Consider the following 26,455-nt stretch of genomic DNA (forward strand, 5'->3'; position numbering starts at 1 on the left):
TCAACAGAGCGGAATATTCAGAATGCAGAAACTGGAAACTTCTGAGAACAGTTACAAGTTGAGGCTAGAGGTATGAAGAGTCTTTAAAGCTTCTCTTTCAGTAAAATCTTTTATGTGGTGCTCAGTTATTCCATTTATGAGGCAGTCTCTTCTTATCAGCCACTCAAAATTGATGTGTGCTTCTAATGAAACCTATGAAAAATGTAAAATTTGTGAGAAAAGCTAGTTAGGAAGATGTTATACAACTACTGCTGTAAAAGGACATTTAATATATTTGTATGCTATAGGATACGAAGAATTCTGGAAACTTGAACATGAAATGTGGTTTCCTTACCATGCTCCGCTTCAGATGTACTCTGTGAAACTAAGAAACAATTTTGAAAGAAATATACTGTAAAATAAAAAATGATTGCCCTTCAAGACACTGTTAAATTGCTTTGAGCATCATGGACTCCAACATTTGCTGCAATTTATGACAAACTATGAGTTAAAGGGACACAATTCATTTTACTTTAAATACATGTGTTATCAAATACATAAAAATTTACAGTCAAACTAATTTGCTATATAAGAAAATAATTTATAATAAAACTGAATTGCTATAAATACCCAAAAACTGGCAGTTTTACATAATACTATTGTTATTCAAAAAGTATATGTAATTACTGCCTTTTACTATGACTTTGATTTGAACAAAACAGTTGTATAGCCTCCAGGTACAACTACTTTTCCAATTAAATCACCAAACACTGCATCCCTATCAAGAATGATGTTAGCCACTGCCATCACCATTTCTTCCTCATTTCTTGTGTAGAGGTCCCAAGATTGAACATTATAACTTGTCTTTGTGATAATACTTCGTTGAAATGATGTGTTGCACAAGTAGGACAATGCTAACGCAGAATGCACGAATCTTCACTCTCTGACTTGATATCTGATCACATCCATAAAAAGCTTTCCACTACAGAGACTTAGTTATTAACTGAATAAACAGTAATTCCAGTTTGATATTTTCAGTCAATGTGTTTATTGGAGAAGGTAGGAGACGAGGTACTGGCAGAAGTAAAGCTGTGAGTACCGGGCGTGAGTCGTGCTTTGGTAGCTCAGATGGTAGAGCACTTGCCCACGAAAGGCAAAGGTCCCGAGTTCGAGTCTCGGTCGGGCACACAGTTTTAATCTGCCAGAAAGTTTAATGTGTTTATTGTCATGTACATATTATCTTGAGATTAGATGTATGTTTTTTTTATTTCAGAGCATAGTAAAAGATTTTGCAGCACGGTGTCAAGGCATTGTGCAAGAAGCAATGAAATGGGCACCTCAGGCTACACGCTCTCATCTGCAGGGGTACCTTAACCAGATTCAGAATATGGGTCAGTGGCACCATGCCGGTTTAGCACTTGCGACTGAGTGTGTCCTGCAGTACTCTGGAATCACCCCACCAATTGGTCCGATCAGTGTAAGTCATCTTTACTAATGTGCAAAAAATTCTTTATGGTGTTATAAGCTATAATTCAAATCTTTGTGTAGATATAATACTCTTTGCAACATAGTTTTTCTCTGACAGACTGCATTCATTTGCTTGTTCCATGACACTATGAGTGATGTGTGAGAAATTAGTGTGTTAAGAGGAGAAGTAATGAACCTGAGTATGAATGAAATCATAACGTAGATGCGCCATGAAAGCAGAGTCATGTGATAAAACATTTGTGAACGAATTAATGTTCTTATACATAGCTTTCTCCTTCAGATTCCCTAAAGATTCCACAGTGCTATTTGCAACCATGTGTGTTTAAGTAATTGTAATGTTACATTTCAGGTAGGTATTGTTGATAAGCGGCCAGGTTGTGTTAACAGTGACTCACCAAGGTTTATGTCATCATTGTTGCTGCGCAGCCGTTCTGCTGGAGAAGTTGAAGGAATGTTGCAGGGTGGAGAAACGCGTGAAACTTTAGCCGATCAGCTGATTGAAGCTGTTTGGAATACATGTAAAGCAAAAGACAGTGAAGCTCATCATAGTGCTCTTTGGAGAGCAACAGCACTTCTTATTTCTACTCCAGGTATTATTGTATGTACTGAAATTCACACATTTAATGAAATAAAGAACAGTGTGGATGGGCTACTTACACTAAGGTGAGAAAAGTCATTGGGCAGCGATATGTACATATACAGATGGTAGTAGTATCGCGTACACAAAGTATAAAAGGGCAGTGCATTGGAGTAGCAGTTGTTTGTACTCAGGTAATTCTTGCGAAAAGGTTTCCAACGTGATTACGGCCACACAGTAAGAATTAACAGACTTTGAATGCAGAATGGTAGTTGGGCCTAGACAGGTGGGGCATTCCATTTCAGAAATCATTAGGGAATTCAATATTCCGAGATCCACAGTGTCAAGGGTGTGCTGGGAATACCAAGTCTGAGGTATTGCCTCTCACCATGGACAGCACAGTTGCCAAAGGCCTTCATTTGATGACTGAGAGCAACAGCATTTGCGGAGAGTTGTCAGTGCTAACAGACAAGGAGCACTGTCTGAAATAACCACAGAAATTAATGTGGGACATACGATAAATGTATCTGCCAGAAGAGAGTGGTGAAATTTGGCATTAATAGGCTATGGCAGCAAACAACCAACACAAGTGCCTTTGTTAACAGCATGACATTACCTGCAGTATCCCTCATGGTCTTGTGACCCTATCGGTTGGACCCTAGATGACTAGAAAACTGTGGCCTGGTCAGATGAGTCCCAGTTTCAGTTTATAAGAACTTATGGTAGTGTTAGAGTGTGGCACAGATGCCATGAACCTATGAACCCAAGTTGTCAACAAGGCACTGTGCAAGCTGGTTGTGGCTCCATAATAGTGTGGGCTGTGTTTACATGGAACAGACTGTGTCCTCGGTTCCACCTGAACTGATGATTGACTGGAAATGGTTACATTTGGTTACTTGGAGACCATTTGCAGCCATTCATTGACTTCATGTTCCCATGGCAATGCACCTCAGCACTGGGCCACTGTTGTTCACCATTGGTTTGAAAAACATTACAGACAATTCAAACAAATGATATGGCAACAAAGTTCACCTAACGTGAATTCCATCACAAATTTCTGGTATACAGGGTGCTTGGAAATTCCCATTACAAACTTCTAGGACATGTAGAGGGTAGTGAGTACATAACATTTTGAATATGAACCCATGTCCAAAAATGTATTGTCATCCACACCCACATGAGAAATGTACTTAGGTGTGACCCAGTACAATTGTTGCAATCCATTTGAAAAGAATACTGACTCATTCCATTATTACTTACGCATTTGCATTACAACTTACACCTTATGGTTTACATTAGTCGACAACAACAAGAACTCAGCATCTACGGCACCAGCCACAACATACCGATACATTACAACAACAGCTTGATGTGGCGACCACCAATGCTGTTACACACATTGTACCTCCGAAGCGTGTTCTGGTACACTCTCTCCATCCCACTTGGTGTCTCTTCAATGTCTTGTGCAGTGGCCAGAACTCATGCCAGCAGATCTTCCTCTGTCTCTACAGGTGTCTCGTAAATTAGGCTCTTCATACGACCCCACAAGTAGTAGTCCATTGCGGTTAAATCCCGCAATCATGCCGGCCACGCGGTTGGACCACCACAGCCTATCAATCTTTCACCATACTGTCTGTTGAGATGTCTCCGGACAGCCAGTGCAAAGTGAGATGGTGCTCCATCATGCTGAAATCACATTTCCTGATGGACATTCAATGGCACAGCTTCCAAGAATGGGTCCATTACGTGTTGTAGGAAGACTAAGTATGCGGGACCCATGAGCTTGGATGGAAGGAGGTATGGTCCAATCACATAATGTCCAGAATACCTGCCCACACCTCAATTACAAACCTGTCTTGAAATCCCTGAACATGCGTGGCATGAGGGTTTTTGCCCACCCAGACATGGCTATTTCGAGCATTCAGGACACAATTCCTTGTGAACCTACATTCGTCTGTGAAGAGAACTCGATATGGAAATGGGCGTGTCGATGCAACAGTGCAGGAACCATGTGCAGAAGTTGACGCGTTGTAGAAAGTCTGCTGGACCCATAGCGTGTACCCTTTGTAAGTAATACGGATATAATTGTTGCTCATGCAGGACGTCCAAGACAGTACTGTGACTAACAGCCGTTGCACATGCATTTTTTTGTGAACTCGTTGACGGGCTGTCTTCAATGCGACGCAGTACACCTTCTTCAAATTCGGGAGTGCGGCGTCGCCGTGGGGCACCACAGTCCTGCCTCCTCATGGTGAAGGTGCCCGTTTCTCGTAGCCGTTGTGTAACTTGGGCAAACAGTTTGTGCGATGTAGTGTGACGGTGTGGAAAACGTTCGTGATACTGCTGACTAGCATGTCTGTGTATTCTGCAAACATGTACTGCACCATGTTTCCTCTATTGGTGATGCACAGGTATTGACTCAGTCTCACAGCAAAGTGTACAATAAGTGGCATCTGGGGATCGTTTGATGTAGTACACGTCATCGTGTCTACCCTGTTGCATACCAGGACAAGGAACTCTGAGATGTTTCTCTTTCCCTAAGCAGACTTTGACGAGGTACACATCTGAATTGAATATGTCATAGAATGGAAACGATACAGTTCTGGACATGGGTTCCTATTCAAAATGTTCTGTACTCACTACCCTCCACATGTCCTAGAAGTCTGTAATGGGAATTTCTGACCCCCCTGTATAATCGAGTGGTCTGTTCATTAACAAAGCCTGTACTGGCAACACTTTTGCAATCATGGACAGCAATAGAGGCAGCATGGCTCAATATTTCTGCAGTTGACTTCCAGCAACTTTTTGAGGACATGTTATGTCGAGTTAGTGCACTACTCCAGCCAAAGGGAGGTTGGACATGATATTAGGAGGTGCCCCATTACTTTTATCACCTGAGTGTAGAATTGTGACAGAGGTAATGTTAGTTTGGATGCACCAGATATCAAATTAATGGCAGTTTGTGTTAGTCATCAGAAAGGAAATACAGATGGCCAGTTCATCTTGCATGTTAATGTGAAGAGGTAGTATCAGTAGAAGAAGCCAAGAGTTTAATTTTACAACAGTTGTGAAATTATGTAACAGAGCCAAACTGTTATAAATAATAAGACACAATTCTGAAATGAGATACCACAAATCAGATTATTTTTGCTCTTATTGAACAGTGAGAAAGATTTGGCCAATGGAGGAAGAGAAGTAAGTTTATCTATAGTATATCTGGAGTAAAGTTGTATAGTAGAAACTGAGTGCATGACAGAAATTTTAGAGGTTAAGTGATAGTTACTAAAGGCTTTAAGAAAAACTGCAAACACCTTTTTCTTGCAAGTACAATCATACAATGCTATGATGAATTTGTCGTGTATGTTTTTCACTTTTTGTGAATACCCATAGAATTTAGTTTGCACCTAAATAAAGTTAATTTCAAGATCTTGGAAGCCATTATATTTCTTAATTGTGATTGTTGTTGTTGTTGTTGTTGTTTTTGTTGTTGTTGTCTTCATTCTGAAGATTGGTTTGATGCAGCTCTCCATGCTGCTCTATCTTGTGCAAGCCACTACATCTCTGAATAACTGCTGCAACTTATATCCTCCTGAATCCAATTACTGTATTCATCTCTTGTTCATCTCTTGGTCTCCCTCTATGATTTTTACTACACAACACACACACACACACACACACACACACACACACGCACACGCACAAACCTCCAATACTGAGCTGGTGATCCTTTGATGGTCCAGAGTGTGTCCTATCAACTGACTCTCCTCCAAGTCAGGTTGTGCCACAAATTTCCTTCATTCCCAATTCTATACAGTATTTCCTCATTAGTCATGTGATCTACCCATCTAATCTTCAGCATTCTTCTGTAGCACCACACTTCAAAGGCTTCTATTCTCTTCTTGTCTAAACCGTTTATCATCCATGTTTCACTGCCATAAATGGCTACACTACATACAAATACTTTCAGAAAAGACTTCATGGTACATAAATCTGTATTCTACGTTAACAGATTTTTTTCCCTTCAGAAATGCTTTTCTTGCCATTGCTAGTATACATTTTGTATCCTCTCTACTTCATCAATCATCAGTTATTTTACTCCTCAAACAACAAAACTCATCTACTACTTTTAGTATCTCGTTTCCTAATATAATTCCCTCTGCATCATCTGGTTTGACTACATTCTTGTTTTGCTTTTATCAATGTTCCTTGTATATTCACCTTTCAAGACACTGTCCATTCCAGTTGATAGCTCTTCCAAGTCCTTTTCTGTCTGTGACATACTTTCAGTATCATCGCCAAACCTCGAAGTTTTTATTTATTCTTCCTGAACTTTCTTTTAACTGCCATCTGGTATCTGTACAAGTTGGAAAATGGCCTTTTGTTGCTTCTGTCTTACTCCTAGTACCTTCAAAATTTCAAAGAGAGTATTCCAGTCAACATTGTCAAAAGCTTTTCTAAGTCTACAAATGCTACAAACATAGGTTTGCCCTTCCTTAACCTATCTTCTAATGTAAGTCATAAGGTCAGTATTACCATGCATATGCCCACATTTCTCCAGAATCCAAACTGATCTTCCCTGAGGTCGGCTTCTACCAGTTTTTCCATTCTTTTGTAAAGGATTCATGTTATTATTTTCCAGCCATGACCTATTAGGCTAATAGCTCAGTAATATCCACACCTGTCAGCACCTACTTTCTTTGGAATTGGAATCACTACATTCTTCTTGAACTCTGAGGGTATTTCGCCTGACTCATATATCTTGCAAACCAGATGGAAGACTTTTTTCATGGCTGGCTCTCCCAGGGCTATCAGTAGGTCTGATGGAATGTCATCTACTCCCAAGTCCTTATTTCAACTTAGATCTTTCAGTGCTCTGTCAAGTATCATGTCTCCCATCTCTTCTTCATCTACATCCCCTTCCATTTCTATAATATTGCCTTCAAGTTAATCTCCCTTGTATAGACCCTCTATATACTCCTTCCAACTTTCAGCTTTCTCTTTTTTGCTTAGGATTGATTTTCCGTTTGAGCTCTTGATATTCATACTTCTGCTTCTCTTTTTCTCGAAAGGCCTCTTTAACTCTCCTGTAGGCAGCTTCTATCCTTCCTCTTGTGAAATATGCTTCTATATACGTACATTGGTCCCCTAGCCAATTTCTGCTTAGCCATTTTGCACTTCCTGTCACTCTTGTTTTAGATGTTTGTGGTCCCTTTTGCTGCTTCATTTACTACATTTTTATATTTTCTCATTTCATCAGTTAAATTCAATATCTCCTGTGTTATTTAAGGATTTCTATTGGGTCCTTTCTTTTTATGTATTTGAATCTCTGCTGCCTTCAGTATTTCATCTCTTAAAGCTACCAATTTGTCTTCTACTGCATCCCTTTCCCCTGCTCCAGCAAGTCACTGCCCAGGACTCCCTCTGAAACTTGCAACCATCTCTGGTTGTTTCAACTTGTCCAAGTCCCATCTCCATAATTTCCTACCTTTTTGCCATTTTTTTAGTTTTAATTTACAGCATAAAACCAATTAATTGTGGTAAAAGTCCACATTTGCCCCTGTAAATGTCTTACAATTTGAAATCTGGTTTCAAAATCTCTGTCTTACCGTTATATACTCAATCTGAAACCTTCCGATGTCTCCAGTTTGCTTCCATGTATAAAGCCTTCTGTCATGTTTCTTAAACCATGTGGTAGCAATGATTAAATTGTGCTCTGTGCAAAACTCTACTAGGCGGCTTCCTCTTTCATTTCTTTCCCCCAGTCCATATTCATCTATAATTTTTCCTTGTCTTCCTTTTTGTACTATCGAATTCCAGTCCTCCATCACAATTAAGTTTTTGTCTCCCTTAACTATCTGAATAATTTCTTTAATCTCATTATACATTTTTTCAGTCTCTTCATCATCTGCAGTGCTAGTTGGCATATAAACATGTACTACTGTGGTGAGTGCATGCTTCATGTCTATCTCGGCTACAATGATACGTTCACTATGCTATTCATACTTTTTTACTAGCATCCCTGTTCTAATATTCATTATTAATCCTACAACTGCATTATCTCTCTTTGATTTTGTATTTATAACCCTGACTTCACCTGACCAGAAGTGCTGTTCGTGCTGCCACCAAACTTCACTAAATCCCAGTATATCGTACTTGAACCTATCTATTTAGCTTTTTAAATTTTCTAACCTAGCTGCCCAATTAAGGGATCTGACATTATACACTTCGATTTGTAGAACACCTGTTTTGTTTTTCCTGATGACGACATCCTCTTGAGTAATCCTCCCTGGAGATCTGAATGGGGGACTATTTTACCTCCAAAATATTTTACCAAAGATGATGCCGTCATCATTTAATCATACAATGGAGCTGCATACCCTTGAAAAACACTATGACTATAGTTTCCCCTAGCTTTCAACCATTTGCCCTACCAGTACAGCAAGATGATTTTGGTTGATGTTACAAGGCCAGATCAATGAATGATCCAGACTTTTGCCCATACAACTACTGAAAAGGCTGCAGCTTCTCTACAGGAACCATACATTTGCCTGGCGTATTTAATAGATACCCCTCTGGTGTGATTGCACCTACGATATTGTGATCTGTATTGCTAAGGCAAGCAAGCTGCCCCACCAACAGCTTGTTCATGGGGAGGGAGGGGGGGGGCATTGTGATTAAATGCTGAAATAACTTTGTATATGTATCTGATCCAGAAATGTAAGTCAGTGAAGGCTAGGATCAGTCCAGTAGTCATATGAATTCTTATGGGGATTTCCTGGCAAAGCAGACCTATCCTACTGAGTCAACAAAACCTTGTACATGCTTTACATTTCAAGGAAGCTAGCATGTTTCCACTACTAGTAATAATACATGCTAGCTACAACTCTCCCACTACTTTGCCTCTTTCTACATCTTATCTGACAATGCAATTCTCTGCATAATTCTGTAGATAATGTTTGTTGGTGATTGGGTATTAAATGGTGCAGTTGGTCAGACCATCATTAATAAGAGTTACTTGACATAAATATTGATTCAACATTATCTGTAAGGTCAGCGCACCATTTCAAAAACAATGTGCCTCAATCGATGGGAGGAGGAGGTATGTGGAAGATAGGCCTAATTTGATCCCTGGTTTCGGTAATTATGCAAGAAGATGGGTACCAAATTCAAATGGCATCCAATGTGTCATCAATGTTCTTTTTCTTTACCACAGTGATTTACTCACATGATCCTTTTGGAAATAGTGTGGCCTTTAAACTGACTTACCCATCCATTTATAAGGGGACCTACAGTTTAGTGTAGACTCTGAATCATCATGCAGCTTGGCATTTTTCACATTAACAAATCAGTGCCAGAGGCGAAAGGAGTGCTAAACGACTGAAATATCCTAGGACTGACTGAGGATTGAATACTGAATAACTGATTTTGAAGTCTGAATTTACCAAGTCACGAAGCTACACTAATTGAATGGATAGTACAAAAAACATTCATAAACTGAAGGGGATTTATCAGTGAACTGAAAGCTGTATGGTGGGCATTACTCCAAGAGGCAGGAAAACAAACAAATGGATCATGAGGAATGTATCCAGGGGAATGGATGGTTGGTTGACCAAGACATTTCTTTGCTAGATGCCAAGAGATAGCAAATTATAAAGATGATGACCTAATAGAAGATGGGTGGATAACATCTGAAAACATGCAGTTGCAATTTTACTGTGTAAAGCTGGAACCTGTAATGCATGGAAATGTTTGGAAGATTCATTTCTCTGGGAGTAGATGTCAAATTGCTGATGGTGGCACTGGTAGTGATGATTATGCTGTCATTACTGTCAGAAGAAACCATTGGTTTTTGAAATATGAGTATGTATGACAACTCAAATTGTTCTTAAAATATGTTTTTTGTACCTCCACAGCAACTCTTTGAAATATGTTTAATACTGGTTTCATGAGATATTGTTTCTGATGAATGAACACCTTTTGGAATATTAATTTGCTGATGTACATTTACTGTTGATGAAATTGTGAGACCTGGAATTGTAAGTTAAAATGTTACACTGCAAAATATCAAGCTGCCATCTTTGCTACAAATTTTCTTCCTTTACTTACAGGTGTGTATCGAAAATTGTTGCATGTTGTGGCGTGGTCACAGGTGGAGTTGTTTACAGAAAAAGCAATGATGACAGCTGTTGATTGCTGGCAGTGGTTAATGACTGCAAGACCGGATTTAGAACTTCGATTTCTGCAGGAAATGTTGGCAGCATGGCAGGTACGATAAAGCACTTAATGTTAGCTCCAGAGGAGCAAAGGAAGAATGGCAACTGTTATTACTGATCCAAATGATGGAATACACGCACGCACCAGCCTTTTCTGTTATATTCACCACTTACCACTTAACACTGTTATCTGCAAGAATTGTCTTAATTTTGATGCGACAAGAAAATGAGTCAAATGAAGGGTATTTGACTCCAAAATTCCTGTCAGCTTAATAGTAATGAAAAAATGAAAATACATTTTTGTTGGGGGGGGGGGGGGGGCACTTTCCATATGAGACAACTTCAGCGATATTACTCTTGTAGGTAGAACAAGAAATTACAGGGTAAAAACTTGTTGAGGAGTGCTCTACATATAGCAGGCCTCAGTGGTTTCAGTTTCTGTGGAGAGTAGTGCAAACTACATGGCCTTGTGCCATTTGAACGACCAGAAAAAAATCCCCATGTTCCATATATTTTTACTCCATAATTTACCTTCAGAAGGTGAAATTCCAAGTACTGACAGCAAGGAAAGACAAATTAGTTGGGAAGGTAGTAAAATATTAGCAAGTGACTGAGACCCAGTGGAGAGGGAGCCACCTGTAGTGAAGATGAAATGCAACACTTTTTGTCTGTTTTTGTTTCATCTTTGTCGCCACCGCCACTGCTACTAAACTAGCCTCTTTCCGTATGATTCCTGTGATTGCATCATCTACCTTTATCCCTTTAGATAAATGTGAAATGAGATATTCTGCGAACTGAAGTGGGGTTCACGTATGAAGAGCATATTCCTCCATTCATTAATTATATAAATTGCTATTAATGACTCCATAATAAATATGTCATATCTGTATTGTCCACAACAAGCTGTGTACTGTTGAATATCTGGTTTGTACAGGATGGATAAAAGAGCAACGACAGCACTTAGTAGGTTGTATATGATGACAAACTGAACATCTTTCAAGACAGAACCAATGTCAGAAAACTCGTGTTTTCGGCATAATGGGGTATCGAAGTTGAAAAATAGTTCATGTATGTATGGATTGATGTTACACTCTCTTTAAGAAACTCAACAAGAATACCACACCATGCAGTACATTACATAACTTCGTTGCATACTGTACATTGGCAGTTGAAAGACTGCCACACAGGCTGAAGTACACATGGCTGGTCACATAGTGTTTCATACGTAGTGTGGATTCATGTGATCAGATTCTCTTCAGATGTTACAGAGGTTGCATAAATCATTTTTAATAATATCACACGCTAATGTGCAAAATCCATAAAATCTGATGACAGTGGTAGCTGTGGAACAGGTCATCCTCTACGAATTCATTGATTTGGAAATGATGTGTCTGGATTATACTGCACACTTGCATCAAATCAAATTATATGATAAACCCCTGGTGACATAGCTTCAAATAAGGTAGGAAGAATACCTCTGAGACACATGAGGTAGATTGGTCTTGTTATTATAATTGCCATTAAATACATAGACTGATCTAATCACATTATCCCAGTGTATATGTTCACACTGGACCTTTATTGGTAATTTTTAACCACTTAGGCACACAGGTTTTTGTTAGCAAAACATTACAGTTGTCAAAGTTCACAGTGCTCTCTCAGGTATACATTCATTCATTGGTAAATATCACCAAAGCCTGGAGTTGTGGCTGGAAATACCATTGCAGAAATGGTACTTCTTTTAAGTGGTTCTCCACTACTATTGCCTCAACTTCCTGTGGAGATGGTATGGATGTAGGTTTTGTTGCTAGATAACTCCTCACACATTAGCATGAGATGCACACAACACTTGCACCACTAGGCAAGTGCTGGGGGCCAGTTCCTCTTGGGGGTGTTCCAAAATGTGCTCTTCAAAGGCAATCATTCAAAGCAAATGTATACAGGCATCAATGTTTGGTACCTAATATCAGATAGAAATGCAGAATAGTGTATACAGTTTTTAGAAGACCTCTCATGCATACAGTAAATTTCTCAGTACACAGTACTAGGGTATGTACAGGAAAGTGTAAAGGGCACGGTAAGCACACTTCGCAGGAGAGCTTCTGTAAAGTTTGGAAGGTAGGAGACGAGATACTAGCAGAAGTAAAGCTGTGAGGACCGGGCTTTAGTCGTGCTTCGGTAGCTCAGATGGTAGAGCACTAACCCGCGAAAGGCAAAGGTCCCGAGTTCGAGTCTCGGTCAGTGCACACAGTTTTAATCTGCCAGGAAGTTTCAATTGACAAACCTTTGTACCACATGGCTGGCAGAGAATGATGCAACTTGTTTTATTTTCTCTGCCATGCCACACTTCTTCCGCCACTGCTCTCTTCTACAAATGCCATGGTTTGATATCCTCTTGAAGCAGAACAACTTACTCGATTCTTGGTTTTTTTTCTTGAGGGATATCCGTTCACCTCATGGTAGCTTCTGAGCAGCAGGAGATATTCATTTTTCCACCTATGCTTAATATCGTTGTTTACCTTTCGTCTTTGTCAGAACTCATTGCTGAGGTATCTCCTAGTTACTGGTTGTGGCCCACATGGAATGGTTACTAGTTTTCCAGCATTTACAAAGTGGGCTGGCATCAATGGTGTATCAATGTCTCTTTGAGTTATGGGTTCTGAATGTACTGTGGTAGCTATTGCTGTCAAAAAGGTGTTTAGGCTATCTTCATTCATCTGAGAGCAGCTGGGCATCTTCCTCCCACAATGCTTGATGATGGTTTCTATCATGCCTTCCCGCCAGCTTCCTCACCAAGCTGCCTGTGGTGGTATGCACATTCAGGTGATTCCATGGTGGGCACAAAGTAGTACTGTAGTCAACAGACCAAGGGGGTCATAAAACTGAGCAGCTGCTTGAATAATGTTTCTCTTGATTGCCAGTTTGTCAGCCTGGTCTTCAACTGTCCTTCACTAGTCAGTGGAGATACTCACCTTCAGTATTCTAATTGATCCCAAAACGTGCATTGCGAGATTGGTTTCAAGGCCTTTGGCATGCCATATTGCTATCAGTTCTTTCAAATTAGTCACTCATTTCGAAAGTGGAAGGCTTATCTGCAGGAAGAATGCAGTCAGTTAATGATAAACAGTTGCAGAGCTGTCACTGTCTCACATACAATCTATAAAGTCATCCATGAATACAGAATTGTCAGTGAATGCTGATAATCAGGGATATTTGTCATTATTTAGTACTACTAGTTTCCTTATGGCTGCTGACAAAAGAAATGGGCTTATCAAATGTCCAAATGGCAAACATTTGAAACAGTAAATACGACATCATCCATAATAGCATAGGCACCATTCTCGTGTGAGATCTCTGTCCTGTTCATTCAAGGTGAACTATAAGAAGGCTTGATCCACATCAAACAATAGTCCTGTCAGAAGAAGTTTGTGGAATCATTGCGAGGTTGTGAGTAAGTTTTGCAGTAAATTTGCTCCTGTTTCGAGGGTATCATCCAGGGATGCAGAGTCTGGTTCATGTGAGATGCATTGAACAAAATCCTGTATTTAATGTTTCCATTGCTGCATTTCTTCACTACGTAGTCTGGTAGGTAAAATCCATTCTCAACCGTATGGTCCTCAAGCAATTTTTATCTGATCTCTCGAATGTAGTTTGACGTGGTCTCATGATAAATGAGCTTCACTTCTTCATTCCTTTGCATTTTGTTTTGTAAGGAGAGAATATTTGTTTCAACAGTGGTGTGATTGCTAGAGAGAAGGGTATCCTTCTTCCATGGTATACAACTCTGCTGTCATTCTCCATTCAGTATGACACTAGGAAGTCTTGTGATGCAGGGTAGGAGCATGGGTGTCAATGCTTGCATTTGATGCTGTGTTTTTCCAGTTGTCTCCAAGTACCAAAAACAGTCCACTGACTCATCAGAAATCTCACTGCAGCTACCCTGATTGTAGTTGACAGTTGCTTTGTTAACTGCAGTACCAGTCCTGTTTCCACTAAGAACATATTTGAAAATTGTGGGAAGAAGAACTAATGAAGGTGATACTTCAATTGGTTGTTCCAAGACCGCAATTTTCCAGTATTAACTAGCTCCTTTCTGGACTTCAGTAGATAGATCTTCTGTGTCTCCCATCAAATATGCCAGCCGTGTTCCATTCTGCAAGTCCATATCTCCTATGTTTGTGGTACTGGTGGCTGATGTGAGAACTTATTGCTGCTTCCAATAACAGTAATTGTAATGTGGATGTGGATAGAGTATCCCATCATATTAAAATGGACCTTACTCTTTGAGAGAGATGAAGTGTAGAATGTTGTTATCCCCAAAGTTGAGGTTCCAGGTACAGTGAATTCAAGAGATTCAGTCATTGAATGTTGCGTGAAACTTGATTGACTCCCATTGTGTAGGATGGTACATACCAGTTTTCTCTTGCCAGTTGGTCCACTGATACTGACGCAAAAAGTTTGAGAGAATGTGAAGTTGTCATCATTTCAGTCTTGTTCACTGTTGTGAGGTGACTATTACAGACAGAAATGTGGTGCTCGCTCTTACATTTTGCACAAGATGCCGTTCCCAGTTTAAAGGACTGATCACATCTTAAGTCACAGGAAGTAGTGGTTTGTTATCTTTGTGGTACGTATTCTAGCCTATAAGCTTGCAACCTTGGGACAGTCTTCATCCCAGTGCTCCCTTTCTGCGCAGTATGTACAGAAAGGTCCTGGATTGCATTGTTTCATCTTCTTGTCACCCTTTGTGTTCACCTTTGCGTGAAAGGCAGATGCTGATGGTACGTAATTCTCTTGTGTTATATAATCCACTTTTATCTTGTGTGTGGTGATGGCTCACTCCCCCTCTTCATTTAGAAACCCCATAGGATGTGTAAGATTCCCTCCTAGGAGCTTTCACCATTGTGCATAAATAAGCCAGTTTCTGCAATTTTTTTTTCTGGGAATGCATGGAGGTGTTTGGAGGTAAACACTCTCCAGTAAGAATCCACATCCTCTCCTTGCGCTCATAGTGCCTAGATCTGCTTGTGGCACTCAGTGTAGGTGGCGTTGTGAGTCTGTGGACACCTGAAATTGAAGCATTAAGGTTCTCGAAGAAGTCGGGGTACTTTTGGATAATCCTATTCTTATCCCCATTGTTGGATTTCAAAGTTTGCTTCGTCTGTTCATGTGTCAGCTCTAACAGCAATCCCATCAACCAAAATCGATGTGGGAATATGTGCTTTTTCATAACCGACACTTTTAGATTGTCATCTGTGGAAGCTCTGAACTGCTCCCAGGATCAAGATCATTCTTCTGTGTCACCAGAGAAAGGATCCAGTGTGATGGTAGGAAACTTCATGTCTACATAGGCATGTTGGTGAGCTACTGATGTTTGAAAATGCATATCAGCTATATTTCCTTCTCCTCAATGTGCTCCTCCTAAAACCTCTTTCACCTTTTTGATAGTGTGTTTGCATTTGTTAGTGTAGTCTTCACAATCTTCTGTGTTGACCTTGTGTACTGTGTTGTCCAATAAATCCTGTATTGAGTCATTGAGTGAGATCAGCTCTTCTAGGGTTTTCTACAAGCAGTCCTGACATGTCCAATTCCTCTGCTGGCGTAGAAACATTGAACCCATTTATGTGGATCACAGAACATGTAGCTCTTGAGCGTAGAGTTCTCCTCTTGCATTGTAGTTTGTGGAGAACCATAGTGATATCTTTCATTATGCATAATTTTTTCTTACTGCCACGTGAGTGTGTCTGTAGCACTAGTCATCCCTGTCAGAATATTGTTAAGAGATGACGCTGTTTTGCAGTATTCACTATAGTACCCCCTAGGGTTTTCACTATTGCCAACAGATAGTGTGGCTGTGCAGTATTCACCATTAACAACCCTTAGGAATGTTCACTGTTGTTTGGCAGTCTAGTAATAAGCTAGCAGTCCCCTATGCGCTGTGTGAATAATACGCTAACTGCACAGTGTTACTCCATCACCAACATGCATGCGCAGATTAACCATATACAGAAACAATCACTCAGAGATGCCCACGCAAGAGCAGTTCCAATCACCCCCTTTGTTATTTAATAATTCTCTTGGCTAACAGAAAAATGAGAGAAGAGGGTTGGCCATTGCAGCCAGATACATAGGCAGTTATTGAATTCTACCGTGTGCTTGAAACCGAACTATACAGTGCTCCTAAGTGTATACAGTTCTATATTTATTGATATTTTTTAATTTATTTATGAAGTCACACTACGGAAACAGTTTATTAATTCTTTGAGGTGAGTAAATGGTCCGTAATCCATATTACATGGAAATTCACAGCACTCTTGCCACCTAGCCACAATGTGAAATTTAACTTGAAAATTACATTCTGAAGGCCTAAACTGACTCATTGGCTCTCATTATAACTTCTTCCAACATACAGTAATATCAGTAGTTACCTTATTAATCTTGAAATACCCCTGTGGCATTAATGGCAGCAACAAATGTTGTATTCTTTTATCTCTCTTCCTCGTATAATTTATCTGTGTGATCTGAAAGTGGCATGGTGTGATGATATTTTGTGATTTAAGTTGCTGTCAACATATAATCCTCTTGAATGTGTAGTAGCAATTTATCTCTCCTCATAGTTTCTTGGTTTGGCACCAAAATGTTGTTAATCACAAGTATTTAAAGAAATTCAACATAGTAACTTCAGCTCACACATTTATTCACAGCATCCATTACAGTTACAGTTCTTTACTCACATGTTCTCCAGAGGGCAGCAGAATCTGCAGTTTTCTATAAGGCATCTACAGATTGAAGTCTTTTGTTCCCTGCTACCAGCCAGCACCCTGCTTACTTCTGATGATATTTGTAGTCAATAACTATCCATCATACCATAATTTTCTCTATCAGTGTGCTGTCTCCACTCTCTCTGTAAGAAGTCCTAAAATTTACATAATCTCTAATGCTTCAAGGATGTCTCTTTATTTTAATCAGTGTTGTTAGGTGCCAATGTTTTCCAGCTGCGAAGTACAGTTGGTTAAATGATGGTGCAGCAGATCCTCAACTTTAGTCTGTGTGAGGGGCTTTGTTTCTCAACATACTTCACTTACTGAAGGAACATCTGTCTTGTCCTGTTATTTTCTTTAAATCTTTAATTTGAGATCTTATTCATAAAACATGGTGAACCGTATTCACAGGTACTTACTAACATATTTAAAGCCTAATCTATCTGCATCTATCTGCATGCAGCAAGATATTGGGTACCTCCGCGTTGAACATCAGCGTGTATTCCATTTTACTTGTTTTGATCTCCCAGACAGGTTTTCACAGTGTGTTACTTTATGTGCTCTACTATTCCTTAGAATTTATCTTTGCCTTAGCTCCACAACACTATGTCCCTTTAAAGGCTCACCGTTTATTATGTTTGTTCAGTTCTACATCGTTCCCCTGTTGCAGTCATTGTCACTGATGACCCCTTCTAGCTTTAGACTGACTGAAAGTGGGGACAGTGCATCATGCTGCCCCAAGCTGCATTTCACTTCAAACATCAGTCATCTCTCCACCATACAAAAGTGTCACTACCAGTCCAGATGTTTCCCCGAAATTCTACATCTTAACTGCAGAATGATTCTCTTCCCTTTAGCTTTTCCACCACTGTCTTCATGTGTATTATTCTTCCTCAACGTATAGATGCACTTCTTCAGTTTTTTGATAATCATTGCTGGTACCCATGTTTTCCTTCTCTCCTTGCAACATCCTATGACTTTTTACTGTCTACAATGAATATTTATTACTATGAAAATTGTTCTAATATTTGTCCCTTAATTTGATACTGTGTTCTCATTATGTTATTGTAGTTAATATTTTTACAATATTAATTGATTTTAATAGTGAATATTAACAAGTGAAAATAGTAAATTACGTTTTTCTAAAAGTTATCATCTAATGTCACACAAATGTACTTGCTTTAATCATTTTAAAATAAAATATGACTTATCTCGTTTAATTGTGTAAAAAATCCAGTACCATTGAGAAACACTGAAAAAAAAGGCAGCAAGTTTTAAATTGCCTGCGGTGTTAATGAAAAATTAAACTGTAAATACACACATCAAAAACATTTTGTGTCACCCCCAGTTCCCAGAACTCTAAGACAGATGTTGACCGTGGATATTGTATCACAGACACAGTCCCTTTGACTGTTCAGGGATGTCACTAAAACTGCCCAAAGACGTAAACAACCAAGCACGAGCAGCACTTATTAGACGGAGAGGGTCCAACAGCTGATCAGTTCCAGTTATTCCACCAGGAAGGAAGTACACGGCTCATGTTGTCTGTAGTTCAACCACGCCGAGACGGTCAATACCGCAGTTCGATCACATCCACATTGTTACATTGTGTGAGGAAAGGCTCTCAACAAGGAAAGTGTCCAGGTGTCTCAGAGTGAACCAAAGCGATGTTGTTCAGACATGGAGGAAGTACAGAGAGACAGGAACTGTCGATCACATGCCTCACTCAGGCCACCCAAGGGTTACTACTGCAGTGGATGACCACTACCTATGGATTATGGCTCGGAGGAACCCTGACAGCAACACCACCATGTTGAATAATGCTTTTCAACTTCACTCCTGATGTCCATGGTGAGGTCCACCTTTGCAACCATGACACCATACAGCACGGTACAGATGTGGGCCCATGCCTCAGATAGATATGGTCAACGTGACCCACCAACCATTCTTGATGGATCTACACCGAATTGCCGTTGAGGAGTGGGGCAATTTCTTGATTAACTTGTGGATAGTATGCCATGACAAATACAGGCATGCATCAGTGCAAGAGGATGTACTACTGGGTATTAGAGGTACTGGTGTGTACAGCAGTCTGGATCAACCTCTGAAGGTCTTGCTGTAAGGTGGTACAACATGCAACGTGTGGTTTTCATGAGCAGTAAAAAGGTGGGAATGATGTATGTGTTGATCTCAATTCCAATTTTCTGTACAGATTCCAGAACTCTCTGAACCGATGTGCTGCAAAACTTTTTTTGATATGTGTATATTATAAATCACGTACAGAAATGTTTAGGAACAACTACTTGTGCCATGAGAATACATGCAAACTTTAGAGACATAAAAGCAAGGTAAGTTTACGAGCCATACATATTTTGATTCATCGATATCCTACAGATAATGTTTTAAAATAACTCATATCTCGTACGAAAGGAACTTATTGCAGAAGATTAAAATTTGTTCTCAGCAGTCAGTTCCAGTCTGAAAGTAATAAAGCAGAAGGAAGTAGTCACACTGGGAAATTGACAGTATTCAGACATAAATATATTTAGCATATGTGTCTGTTTTTCAAATGATGCGTGCCAAACCATTTTTATTGTAAATATTACTTACGGAATATATTATTATCAGACTAATGTCGTTATTGTATGTCACCTGAACTCTGTACTGCTGCTATATCTCATGAAATTTGGTGGCAGTCTAAAATGTCTGATAATAATTACTAGCACACTGGGTATCCAGCTGTTCAATTATTATCTGTTTGCAGTGTTCTGTTGACAAGAAATTGGGGCTGTTCTCAGAGGATGTGGATGAAGTAAGCCCCCTAGCAGCCTATGAAGGTTGTAAACTTGAGCCTTGTCCACCTTTTGTGAGGCCACATGACGTTTGGGTACAGGTAGGTAAAGAAAATTTCAGTGTTATGAGGTATATTTCATACTTTTTTTATTTCCTTCCCTGTTTTTATAAATACCTCAAAATGGTATTAATTAAAGCCAATTACTAAAAGCTATTCATTACTAAAAGATATTTCATTGAGGCATACATGAGCAACTCTGGGAATTGTGGAATACATTCGTTTAAACTAAGAGCTATGTTTTTTACAAGTATGTGCTTGTATTCTGTTAAAAAAATTGTTGCACTCTTCCACAATACTTGCATAAGCTGTTCCATGTCTTCCCCGACACGAACACACAATGCCACAACGCAGGAAAAAAAATATCCAACCTCGTCGCCAAAAAGTGTTATAACCTTTAATCACTAATAAAGTGCGTGGATATACAAAAGTAGAAACAATAGCGGGTTACATGCTATTAACTCCGTATCTGTCATTTGACTGCCATGCCGTGACATGCGGCCGGTGCCGTTCATAGCCAGGTGGCGCTCCCGCGCTCATCCGAGCTGCGGAGCGCCTCTATCGCCGTGTTTGCGTACTGACGTAGCGGCACTTTTAAATCTCGTGGCACTGTCACAACACTTTTCCCCCCTTTGAAAAAAAAAAAAACACTCACTTCCTTGGAGACACGGACAGTGCGGAGACGTCCATGGCCTCTTGGGAGGCCCCGAGAAGATCCCACGGAGAAACACGAGAGTATGGTCGAAAATGTCCAGGACAGAAGCTTGTGCGTGGAACGTGCCTCCTGGACGAGATGATGGGTGAAAACTTCGGAGCAGCATCCATAGGTGTCGTGGACCTGGGGGTGTGCTCCAGCGAGATGGGTCCCGGAGAAGGCGGCGCCGCGACTGGGACCGGTTCCTGCATACTCGGAAGTGGGAGCGACGTCGGCTGCAGCAACACGCGTGGAAGATCAGCAGCAGCGACAGGACTGGCTGCTCGGGCTGGTGGAGGCGAAAGAAGGGGCGGTGGCACCGGCGTGGCCACCACTCGTGGGCGCATCTGGTCGTAATGGCGAACAACCATGCCATCGTCCGTACGTATTTCACAAAGCTGGCGGCCGCGAAGAGCCTGGACCACCCCTGGAATCCATTTAGGGCGAGATCCATACCCTTGTGCCCACACGTCGGCGCCCACCGACTATTTTCCCGCACGAGGGGACACAGTACAAGGCCTGACAGGGTGAAGCAGGTGCAGTAGAGTGCGCCGTTGGTGGCCATGCAGGAGTTCAGCAGGGCTGTGATCACCCAGAAGTGTGAAGCGATAAGGACTCAGAAATTGCAACAGAGCGTCATCTGTGGAAAAATCACTAAGGAATTTTTTCATCTGGCTTTTGAAAGTGCGGACAAGGCGCTCGACCTCTCCATTCGATTGCGGATGGAAGGGCGGTGCTGTAACATGATGAATCCCTTGTCCAGTACAAAAATCACGGAAGGCCTGCGAAGAGAACTGAGGGCCATTGTCCGTGACAATCATGGATGGAAGACCTAGTGCAAAGATTTTGGACAAAGCCAGCGTCGTCGCCGCAGTGGTGGGCGACGGACATCGAACAACAAACGGAAACTTCGAGAAGGCGTCAATCAACAGTAGCCAATAAGTGCCGAGGAAGGGGCCAGCAAAGTCAGCGTGCACCCGTTCCCACGGCTGCGCCGGATCGGATCACAGAGAGGGCATTGTACGGGGGGCAGCCAGTTGTTGAGCACACTGACCACACGCAGCGACCATGTGGGCGATGTCCGAATCAATACCGGGCCAATAAACGTGCCTGCGGGCCAGGGACTTAGTCCGAGAAATCCCCCAATGGCCTTCATGCAATAGTTTGAGAACATCTTTGCGAAGAGAGGCTGGCAACCCGACCCGTGGAGATGCGCCATCTGTGGCCAGAAGAACAACACCCTCACGAACAGACAGACGAAGGCGCAAGGCATGGTAGTTGCGAAGGGGATCCGATGCCCGGCCCTTGGTCCTGTCCGGCCAACCCCATTGAACAAAACCGATCACCTGACGCAGGACCGGGTCCCGTGCAGTAGCCGACGCAACCTGCGAACCTGTAAGTGGAAAACCCTCGACCGCACAATGTTCTTCCTCATCAATGTGGAAACAGAGTAGTTCATCTCGATCAAAAACCGGGTGGGGGCCCATCGGCAAACGCGACAACGCGTCAGCGTTGGCGTGCTGGGCCGTGGGGCGATAGTGGATCTCATAGTGAAAACGAGACAAGTATAAGGCCCAACGTTGCAGGCAGTGAGCTGCCTTATCCGGAAGCGATGCTGAGGGGCTGAACAGAGAGACCAGCGGCTTGTGGTCGGTGATGAGGTGAAACTTAGAACCATACAAAAAAACGCTGAACTTTTTTAGAGCATAAATGATAGCGAGCGCCTCCTTTTCGATTTGAGAGTAACACCGTTGGGCATCGTTGAGGGTCTTGGAAGTGTAGGCGATGGGTCATTCCGACCCATCCTCATACCGATGGGCGAGAACAGCCCCTAGGCCATACTGTGACGCGTCAGTCGCCAGGACCAAGTGCTGACCCGGACAGAATGTGGCAAGACAAGGCGCCGACTGCAATTGAGCCTTCAGGCGGACAAAAGCCTGCTCACACTCGTCGGACCAGCAGAAAGGAACGTTTTTGCGTAACAGCTGATGCAGAGGATGAGCCACCGCTGCCGCGGAGGGAATGAATTTGTGATAATGAGCAATCTTGCCTAGAAACGCCTGAAGTTCTTTGACCGTAGACGGCCGGGGTAGAGCGGTAATGGCCGCAACGTGCTGTCGTAGAGGACGTATACTCTCACGGGACAAGTGGAAACCAAGATAAACAATGGAGAGTTGGAAGAACTGTGACTTGTCCAGATTGCACTTCAACCCAGCCGAATGCAGAACCCGAAACAGTGAACGCAAATTGCGAAGGTGCTCCTCAGCGGAGGCCCCCGTGACAACAATGTCATCCAGGTAGTTGATGCAGCCGGGAACGGAAGCCGTGAGCTGTTCCAAAAACCGCTGAAAAATGGCCGGCGCGCTAGCGACGCCAAATGGTAACCGCTGGTACTGATACAACCCACAAGGAGTGTTGATGACGAGAAATTCCTTGGAAGACGCATCCAACGGCAACTGATGGTACGTCAAGTCAAGTTTGGAAAAGAACTGGCCCCCAGCGAGCTTGGTAAATAACTCCTCAGGACGGGGAAGAGGATAAGTGTCAATGAGGCACTGAGCGTTGACAGTGGCTTTAAAATCACCGCACAATCGCAGACTCCCGTGTGGTTGAGAAACCACCACGATTGGCGATGCCCATTCACTGGAGGTAATAGGAAGGAGAATCCCTGAAGCTGTTAACCTGTCTATCTCAGCCTTGACAGGCGCACGCAACGCCATCGGAATAGGGCGTGCCCGGAAAAACTTAGGGCGAGCTGTAGGTTTAAGAGTAATGTGGGCTTCAAAATCCTTGGCCCGACCCAGACCAGCAGAGAACACGGACGAGAATTCAGAACACAATCCATCCAGCTGTTGATATGGAATATCCTCAGATATGAGGTGCACATCATCATCAATGGAGAACCCGAACAACTGGAAAGCATCATAACCGAACAGATTTTCCGTGCCCGCATGATCCACCACATAAAACGTGAGGGGCCTAACAACAGACTTGTAGGCAGTGGAAGCATCAAACTGGCCAACGATAGGAATATTCTGCTTATTATAAGTTCGCAGATGTCGCGTAATGGGAGACAAGGGAGGGGAGCCCAACTCCAAATACGTGCGAGAATTAATGAGAGTTACTGCAGAGCCAGTGTCCACTTGCATGCGAATGTCTTTATCCAGAACATGAACAGTAACAAACAACTTATTTGTTTGAGAAAGCACACAGTTAACATTCATGTCCGATGCCTCGTCCTCGTCGACAGGAGCTTTAGGAGACTGACACACAGAAGCAATGTGGCCTTTTTTCCTACATGAATTACACGTGGCCCAACGTTTTGGACACGCGGCCCTGTCATGCTGTACGAAACAACGTGGACAAGAAGGAAGTGCGGAACGAACCTGCTTCTGTGGTTGCTGTTTTCGCTGCGAGCGTGGTGGCCCAAAGCGACGTTGTTGACGCGAGTGAACTGCCGCCACATCATCGTTCCCCTGTGAAACAGGCAAATTGTCCGCGTCGAAAGTGGTCTGTACAGCGCCCACATCACACCACACGTCTATTTGAGCACCAGCAGCGTGAGACACTTCAAAAGATTGAGCGATGCTGAGAACTTCTGACAACGACAGGTTTGGCAGTTGTAAGCCGCGTTGCCGAACTTTTTTATCAGGAGCAAGCCGTAGAATAGCGTCCTGAACCATTGAATCAGCATAAGACTCATGATGAGTGTCCGTGACAAACTGACATTTCCTACTCAGACCGTGTAGTTCCGCCACCCAAGCCCGGTAAGATTGATGGGGCTGTTTACGACACCGGTAGAACGCCACGCAGGCGGCAACGACGTGGGTGTTTTTTCGGTAATAGTTAGACAATAATTCACACATTTCTTGGAAGGACAGAGAGGCAGGTTCCCACAGAGAGGCTAACTGAGATAGCAGCTGATAGATCCGTGGGGAAATCCAAGATAGAAATAACGACTTACACATAGGAGCGTCGACAACGCCGAAAGCCAAGAAGTGTTGCCGCAAACGCTTCTCATAATCCTCCCAGTCTTCAGCGGCCTCATCGTAAGGAGGGAACGGAGGCGGAGAAGAGGAAGACAGACGATGAGTAAGCTACGTCGACAACGCCTGAAAAGCAGCCATCAGCTTTGTTTGTTGTGCCTAAATAGCAGCCGTCAGCTGTGTTTGTTGTTCAATGAGCGCTTGCATATGCTGTTCCATGTCTTCCCCGACACGAACACACAATGCCACAACGCAGGAAAAAAAACATCCAACCTCGTCGCCAAAAAGTGTTATAACCTTTAATCACTAATAAAGTGCGTGGATATACAAAAGTAGAAACAATAGCGGGTTACATGCTATTAACTCCGTATCTGTCATTCGACTGCCGTGCTGTGACATGCGGCCGGCGCCGTTCATAGCCAGGTGGCGCTCCCGCGCTCGGCCGAGCTGCGGAGCGCCTCTATCGCTGTGTTTGCGTACTGACGTAGCGGCACTTTTAAATCTCGTGGCACTGTCACAACACAGATATTACACACATTTGACAATGGCCCTTTTTCCAGTCCCAAAACACTTTGGGGATTAGATAGCTTTTAGCTCTCTTAGAGATGAAATTTTAATCTGATTTATGCTTCTAAAGTGACAGCCTTTTGACATTATTTTTGGGAAGAGAAAAAGTCGCACGAAGCCATGTCTTGCAAACATGGAGGCTCTGGCATCATAGTGTATTTATTTATTTATTGGTCAAGAATTCAAGAAAATCAGAGAAGTGTGAGGAGGTTCATTATTGTAATGCAAAAGCCAACAATTGTGTCACCACAAACCCAGCCTCCAATCACCAACTGCCCCTCTCCACGTAAATTAGATTAGATTAGATTAGATTTAATTTCATTCCAATTGATCTATAGTGAGGAGGTCCTCCAGGATGTGGAACATGTCAGAAAAACAACAATACATGACAAATATTTACAACTAAAACAAATAAGCTAATGTACCATTCCACAGGTCCCAAGTGGAATTATCATCATTTTTTAATGAACACTATATGGAAGAGTCATTTTACAAATACTAATGCACTGAATTTAAAATAAAAAAGTTTTTTATTTATTTATAAGGTCATAAACATGTAATACAACTGCTATAATACTTATTTACATTGAACACATTACTGCACTGAAATGGTGCAGAAGTTAGATTGTACAATCTTACACACACACACACACACACACACACACACACACACACACACACAATAAGTACAATATAACTTCTGCACAATTTCAGTGCAGTAATGTGTTCATTGTAAATGTGTGTGTGTGTGTGTGTGTGTGTGTGTGTGTGTGTGTGTGTGTGTGTGTGTGATTTTAAAGATTTTATGATGGACATTATTTCTGTTGGGATAGTGAGGGTCAAATTCATATTATGAAAGTTACTTGAAATGTCTGGTCTGAGGTATTCCATAGCAGCATCTACTGAACCTGACAGCCCCATCTTTTCAGTAACAGTTATAAAATGTTTGTTAAAAAGTTCTGCAACACTATACACATCTGTCACCAATGTATCATTTACTCTTAACGCTATTTGTCCCTATTCATGTCTGGTTCTACCAGTCTCCTCCTCCACTATATCCCATATAGTCTTTATTTTGTTATCTGATATGACAATCTTTTCCTTGTAATATATTGGCTTTGATGTCCATATTACAGTCTTTAATATTTTGCAGTTTTTCTTATAATGTGCTATAGCATCAACATTGGAACTGTTTCGGATTGACAGATACAGTTTTCTTTTTGTTTTACAAGATACCCCTATTCCTTGAGTAATCCATGGCTTCTTTGTAGACTTTGCTCTAACCTTAGTAAGTTTTGGGGGAAAACAGTGTTCGAATAAGGTAAGCACTTTATTAGCA

General features: G+C 41.7%; 1 protein-coding gene across 1 annotated transcript in view; it reads left to right on the forward strand.

Moving 5' to 3' along the window:
• The window catches only part of LOC124711227 (phosphatidylinositol 4-kinase alpha), a 205,358-nt gene that overhangs the window by 124,013 nt on the left and 54,890 nt on the right, over positions 1–26,455 (forward strand). The window contains 4 exon segments of the mRNA XM_047241186.1: positions 1,253–1,456; positions 1,817–2,057; positions 10,153–10,310; positions 19,783–19,911. Coding sequence (XP_047097142.1) covers positions 1,253–1,456; positions 1,817–2,057; positions 10,153–10,310; positions 19,783–19,911 — 732 coding nt within the window.

This window comes from Schistocerca piceifrons, chromosome 8 (genome assembly GCF_021461385.2).
Source record: "Schistocerca piceifrons isolate TAMUIC-IGC-003096 chromosome 8, iqSchPice1.1, whole genome shotgun sequence".
Taxonomy (NCBI): domain Eukaryota; kingdom Metazoa; phylum Arthropoda; class Insecta; order Orthoptera; family Acrididae; genus Schistocerca; species Schistocerca piceifrons.